This window comes from Rhinolophus hipposideros (genome assembly GCF_964194185.1).
Source record: "Rhinolophus hipposideros genome assembly, chromosome: 23".
Lineage (NCBI taxonomy): Eukaryota > Metazoa > Chordata > Mammalia > Chiroptera > Rhinolophidae > Rhinolophus > Rhinolophus hipposideros.
In genome coordinates this window covers 4294676-4301528 of record NC_138069.1, presented here as the reverse complement: position 1 = coordinate 4301528, position 6853 = coordinate 4294676, and the positions used below count along the sequence as shown (strand labels likewise).

Below are 6853 nucleotides of genomic sequence, written 5' to 3'. Positions count from 1 at the left end.
GGCGGGGGGTGAGGGGAGTAGGGGTGGGATGCCGAGGGTGCAAGATTTCTGAGCTGCTGAAAGCCCAGAGCTGCCTCTGCCACCCTCTGCTGACCCTTGTGTATGTCTCAGCAGCAGTCATTGCCCTGCTGGGAACCACCCAGAAAAGGTGGGGCTGGGTAGGCAGGTGTATTTGTCTCCCTGTCCAGCCTCTTCCCTAGGTCACAGCTGCAAATCAGCTCTTTCCATTTCTTGAGCGCTACAGCTCCTCTGTAATCTGACACTACTCTTCTGTATTGGGATAAGTTTAAGACTCTGGAAGGGTGGGGGTAGGATTGCTGCGGAAGAGTCCGGGGAAGGGCCTGGGTACAGAGTTTTCACTGATTTCTGTCTGACCCAGAGAGTCCAGCCGCAGTTCTCAACTCAAATGCAGCCCTCAAATGCTGGGCAACGCCACCCTGTATGCTGATCTCTTGGCAGGACTGTGGGGCACAGGGAAAAAGCCCACAGACTGGCTGCTGCCATCTCTGGTCTATATCATGGGGCCCCGCATCTCTGCAGCCACGGATGTGGGCTGGTCTCCACACCTCTCCTTTCCCTCACCTGGTTTGCCCACCTTCAGTTAATCTTCGTGTGAGTCGTTTGTCTGTGCTGTGTGATGAGCAGAGAATCATTTGATGAGTTATAAATGTTCAATTTGTGGTAACTTCCAGAGGAGAACTCAAGAAGCCGTCCTCACTGCCGCCATTTCTATGAAGTCCACCTTCTAGTGTATTCCTCATTTCAGTTATTGTAGTCTTTATTTCTGACTGGTTCTTTTTTATGGTTCTTTTTTCTATGTCCTTCTTTGTACTTTCTGTCTCTTTGTTGAAATTCTCAGTACATTCCTTAAGCATTCTTATAACCAGTGTTTTAAACTCTGTCTCTGAGAGGTTGGTTGCCTCCATTTCATTTAGCTCCATTTCTGGAGGTTTCTCCTGTTCTTTTATTTGGGACATGTTTTTTTGTTTGTTTGTTTGTTTCCTCATTCTGGCTGCCACTCTGTGTTTGCTTCTATGCATTAGGTAGAGCTCCTATGTCTCTCAGTCTTTGCTGGGTGGACTTAAATAGTATGTGTTCTGTGTAGTCCAATTGTGCAGTCTCCCTAATCTCCTGTGTGTGTGTTCCAGGAGTGACCCTTGTACGTTAGGTGTGTTCTCCTGTTGTAGTTGACCCTTGATTGCTTTTGGTGCACCAGTGGATGGGATTGACTCCTAAGCTGACTAACTGTGAGGATTGGCTGTGCTCATAGTGTATGAGCTGCTGTGTGTGGGCTTTGCCTCTGTGTGCTCTTGTGACTGTTGAGAACCCCCACTTTTAGTGTGCCGCTTGTGGGGCTAACCAGGTACTGTTCTGGTGTGGTCTGAAGCTGGCCTTGGGTGTGTTGTTTCTGGTGTCTCTTGGGAGGGGCTCCCATGCAGGAAAATTTCAGCCTTGCCTGTTACAGACCCATGGCTACCTGGTGGGAGCCTCAATGCTGTATGTGGTTGGCTGCTGCCCGGGCTGGATTTGGAGGCATGTGAGGCTGGCCTCACTGTGAACTGAGGCCTGCTGCCACCAGTAGTGGGCCTGAGGCAGCTTAGCAAAAGGTCCAGGGCTCCCTAGGCCTATTGCCACCCTCCAGCTGCTCATCAGGCCTAGTCATTGAAAGAGGCACATGCTGGGATGATTGACCCAGTGTTGAGAGTCCCCGTGGTGATGCAGCACTAGTTGGATGGGGTGGAGTTCAAGGGAGTCATGGGATGTGACTGGTGGTTTTTACAATGTTAATGCAGATTGAGTTCTTACGCCAGTGCCTGACCTGTGACCACCTTGCACAGTGCCCTTAGAACACTGCAGCCAGCCACCACCTCAGACTCAGATTCCTGAGAGCTGCCCCCGAGTGGCTGCAGTGCAGTTTTTGGGTCACTGTCCACCACCAAAATATCCCTGGGCTATTGTGGATTGTCCACTTTTGTAAAATAAACCTCCTCCATGGCTATCAGGTGGGGCCAGCCAACCAGGGGCCCAGAGTGTGCCTGGTAATGCAGCTCTAGGTGGGCTGGGTGGGGCTCCAGGGAGTTTGGTCGGTGGTTTCTATAAAAATGCAGTCTCAGCTCCCTCACCAGGGTTAGCCCGAGACCACCCTGCAAAAATGCCCCAAGAACACTATGGTCAGACAATGTCCATCTGTGCTGTGGAGCAGGTCTTGGGTTACCACCCACCAGTAAACGTTTCCCATTTTCTGGGCTGCTGCAGGCCCTCCACCCACTTTAATCCACAGTCTGTGGGTCGGGGCCAGCAGCCCAGTAGTAATGGGTTTCCTGGGCAATGTAACACCACCTGTGCAGAGGGTAGGGACTCAGGGTGTCACCAAGGCTGTTGTGCATGTTGCGGATTCCACCAGACCAATGAGGTCCCAGACTTGTCCCTTTGGGGGAGGGCTTAACCATGAAAGCCACACGTGTGTTATGCTCCACACAGGGACAACAATGGCTTCTGTCCCTCCGGCTCCAGCACCAAAGTCACTCAGTTCAGTCCTTCCCCGCACATCCCTGGGCCTTCCAAGCTGCCACGCCTCCACCAGAGACCAGGTTAGTGAATGAGTGAGTCCATCTGCCAGCTCTGCAAGAGGGCATCTGGGTTTCCAGCCACCTTTTGACCCACTGGGAAGGGCAGACAGAGTCCTTACTGATTTTCACTGCCAGATGCTGTGGGAACTCCTCTTCCTGGCACAGGACCCCTGGCTGGGGAGCCCAACATGGAGTTGGGGGGTCCCTCCTCTTCAGGGGGAAACTCTGCCACCAAGGTGTCCCTCCTGGCATTTCTCTCTGTGGGTCTTGAGTCAGAATGTATGGCATTTCCACCTCTCCTACCAGTCTTGATGTGGCCACTTCTTTATATCCTTAGTTATAGGGGTTCTGTTCAGCTAGTGTTCAGATGATTCTTAAGGTTGATTGTTCTATAATTTATCTGTAATTTTGGTGTGATCCTGGGAGGCAGTAGGCATTACATTTACCTAGTCCATCATCTTGAAAGTCCCTCCATGCCATCTCTAGTTGATGTTTTGAATTGTGTGTTTACCCATGAAACCATCACCCCAAAGAAGACAGTGAGCATTTCTGCACCCTAAGAGCATCCTTGTTCCCATTTGTAATCCCTTTTATCCTGCTGTTCCTTCCAGCAACCACTGATGTGCTTTCTGTCAGGGGGTTCTGTTTTTCTGTTTGCATTTTCTATACTTTTATATAAGTGATGTCACACAGTATGTATTCTTTTTGAGGTTTTTTTTTCTTTCTCTCTTTGACAGTTTTTTTTGTTGTTGTTGTTTGGTTGGCTGGTTTGGTTTTTTGTTTGTTGGTTGGTTGTTTTTTTCTTTCCTTTTTTTTTTTTTTTTGTCTGACCTCTCACTTGGAATAATTATTTTGGATTCTTCCTTGTGGTGTGTCAATATTTCATTCTCTTTAATTGTTGAGTAGTACTTCATTGCATGGATATACCATGATTTGTTTATCCATTCATCTGTTAATAACATCTGGATCATTTACAACTTTCAGTTACTAGAAATAAAGCTGCTGTGAACATTCATGTACAAATTTGTAGAGGAATGTATTTGCTTTTCTCTTAAACAAAACACTTAGCATGAACTGGTAGAATCACATGGTAAGGGACTGTTTACATTTTAAAGAAACTGACAAATTGTTTTCTGAAGTAATTGCACCATTTTATCTCCCGACCAGCTGTGTATGACTTCCAGTCCCTCAACAGCTTCATCAAAACTTGGCATGATCAGTCTTTTTAATTTTACTCTAATAAGTGGTAATAGTGTTTCATTGTGGTTTTAATTTGCATTTTCTTACTGTGTGAATTTGTAGAGAATCTTTTCGAGGGTTTACTAACCATCCCTATATCTTCTTTGCTGAAAGAATTATTAGCAATGAATATTGATTATGTCAAACATTCTTTTGTTGCATTTATTGAGATAATCATATGGTTTGCTTCTTTAGTTTGTTAATGTGGTGAATTACACTGCTTGTTGTTTGAACATTAAAACATTCCCTCATTACTGGGAAAGACGCATTTGGCAGTAATGGGTTATTCTTGCAATATGTTGTTGAATTCAATTTGCTAAAATTTTATTTAAATTTTTGCAACTATATTCTTCAAGGATAAGAATTGGTAGTTTTCTTTTATTTATTCTAATTTCTTTGTCTGGTTTTAGTATCTGGGTCCTGTTGGTTTTATAAAATGAACTGAAAAGTCTCCCTCCTCATCAATTCTTTGGGCTTGGCACAGAAAGGTGAATAACTATTCTACAGCTGATTTGGAATAGAGGAAAATGAATTAATATGGAATAAATAAACACAGATCATGTTGGAAAAGTTTAATATAAAGAACACATCGTTCACTGACACTAGGCCACCAACATTAGACAGCATGATTCACATTCACTGCCTTGGTCTTCACTTGACCCTGAGGTGGGAATTCCTGTCACTGAGGTGAGGAGCCCCAGAGCTTGTTACTTGTCTTTTGGCTGCAGAGTTGGTGCAAACCAAATGCATCATCAGCCTTCTTCCCTCCCCGCCTCGGGGCACCCATGACCCTGACCCCACATGGATGGGCCAGCCCTCCTCATTTGGAAGCCATGCTGCTGTCTACTACAGGGCTCTTGAGGCTGAGAAAAAGCTCTGTGTCCTAAGGGAGAGTGTGAGGTGTGATTCTCTCTGTGCACCAACCTGGACAGGAAGGATGTGGTCACCTGTGGGGAGTACTCCAGGTTGTCTGTGTCAAAAGGTGCTTCTTTCTTTGATCCCTGGGACACTGGGCAGATCACTATGGGAGTCACATTTTTCTCATCGTTCACATCATGCTGGATGTAGGGCCTCAATAACCCTTCGAACTGATGTGTCAGGGTGTCAATGAGGGACTGATCATTTACATTGAAGAAGATGGTCCCACCCTCATAGATTAGGAAGACCCCCACTTGTGTAGGGGTTGTTCTCAAAGAGAAGATAATTCTATAAGGGTTAAATGTGACATAACAATGTTTGCTATTCAGTCCAAGCACCCAGTACCCATTGTAGGGACACAATGTCTCATATGCCACCTTCCTGTCCACATTGTCCCAGCACACTCCCAAACACCACATTACATTGCGTCCCACGTCTACCTCCCAGTAATGTTTTCCTGCCTGGAATCCCTTAGAAGCCATTACACACTTCCTTGTAAATCTCTTGTCTGTGTCGGTCACCTCTTGGGAAATGCTCCTATAGCACACAGCTTTCAGATCAGAAATGTAGAGCTGGGAGTGAGCCGTCTCTGGGTCCAGAGTCACCTCCACTGGGGTGTGGTGGGGGAGAGAGAGCATGAGTTACTGAGGAGGGACCTGAGCTAGATGCAGAAATCACATTCTCCCACTGCAGACTGAAGCAGCGTGGGATCAAATGAGGACCCAGAGCCACAGGCTCCATAATACACTGCCCCCTCCCCTACCTCATCACCAGTGGGGCCCTAGGGCCTCACCAATGCCTGGAGATGACCAACTGTAAGGTCCAAACTCCTGTATATCACCCCAGCCCTACCACTGTGCCTCCACAGGACTTTGTGAGACCCCGATCATCCCTTCTAACCACTCCCTTCCATTCTGAGTACTGCCCAACTTCACCCCCTTCCTCTCAGTCCATCCCCTTGGGCAGTCACCAGGGCCCTCAATTCCCTGGAGCTTAGCCTCTGACCCCTACCCTGACTGACCCAACTCCTGCCCTATCCACTCTTAGTCCTGAGCCAAGAAATGAATCTGGGGCAGCTGCCCCCTAGGGTGGATCGGGCCTCACAGATTTATAGTCTGCAGTCCAGTGTGTCTCAGTGTTACTGTTCCCCCTTGTTTGTGTCTCCTCGGCAAACTCTCACATGCCTGCCCAAGGCCCTGTCCACTGTCACCCTCTCAAGCATTGGTACATGCGTGTTTCCGAGCCTTTCTCAATTCTGAAAACAAGCAGACAGAACAGGAGGGTCAGTGCTCAAGTGGAGAACAGGGGCAGGGAGACAGGAGACCAGGGTGGTTAATGTTTGTGGGTGTCATGGGTCCTCAAGACCTTCTGAAGCCATGGCGTTCTCTAGAAATGCACCTCCCCCAGCATCTGCAGGCAGTTTCAGGGTCTCCCAAACAAGCTTGTCTCTGCAGAGAACCATGGCCTCAGGGTCCCAAGATTCACAAACTGGGGACTTGTAAGGAAGAGATAAATGGGCGTGGAAGGAATAGCTTTTCTCACTTGCCCCTCCATGCTTCCTTCTCTAGTCTGAAAACCAAAAACACACAAGAGGCTGAAATCACAGAACAGGGGTCCAGGGGAGAGTGTGAGAGGAAAGCTCTACAACACTCTTACCCAGTTCGTGGTGTTTCCATGACACAAAAGGAAGAATATTCTGGGCTGACACAAGCCTAGAATGCTTGTCTCTAAGTACCGAGCCAGGAAGTAGGTTGAGGGAGACGCCTGACAGGCTCTTCCCCATTCTGGGTCTACACCCTCAGAGAGCCCATGAAATCTATGGTTCCTCTCTCCACAGAATTGTCATTAGTAAAATATGCGTACAATTTATAGGCATTTCCAACACTTGATGACCTTTAAAATACTCAGATATCTGAGAATAAAATTATTAGTCAATGGATGGGGGGGTTGAACCACCTGCCCTCATTGGCATGCCCATGCTTCCCATCCAGTCTGGAGCCAAGACAGCCCCCAAGTGGCTCAAACTGGGGAACAGGACGGACCCAGGAGAACTGTGGGGAAGGCTCAGAACATAATGAGACACCCAATTCTGCCCAGATTTTCCCTGAAAAAGAAACAGAATATCC

The 6853-nt window shown here is 47.6% G+C and overlaps 1 protein-coding gene across 1 annotated transcript; it reads right to left on the bottom strand.

The window, feature by feature from the left end:
• Window positions 1-2270: 2270 nt before the first annotated feature.
• LOC308491962 (butyrophilin-like protein 8) lies at window positions 2271-6510 on the bottom strand (the record flags this gene model as incomplete). Its single annotated transcript, XM_081036190.1, has 4 exons — window positions 2271-2340; window positions 4734-5337; window positions 5956-5982; window positions 6384-6510. The coding sequence occupies 4 exons, from the start codon at window positions 6508-6510 to the stop codon at window positions 2271-2273; spliced, it is 828 nt and encodes a 275-aa protein (XP_080892316.1).
• Window positions 6511-6853: the final 343 nt, after the last annotated feature.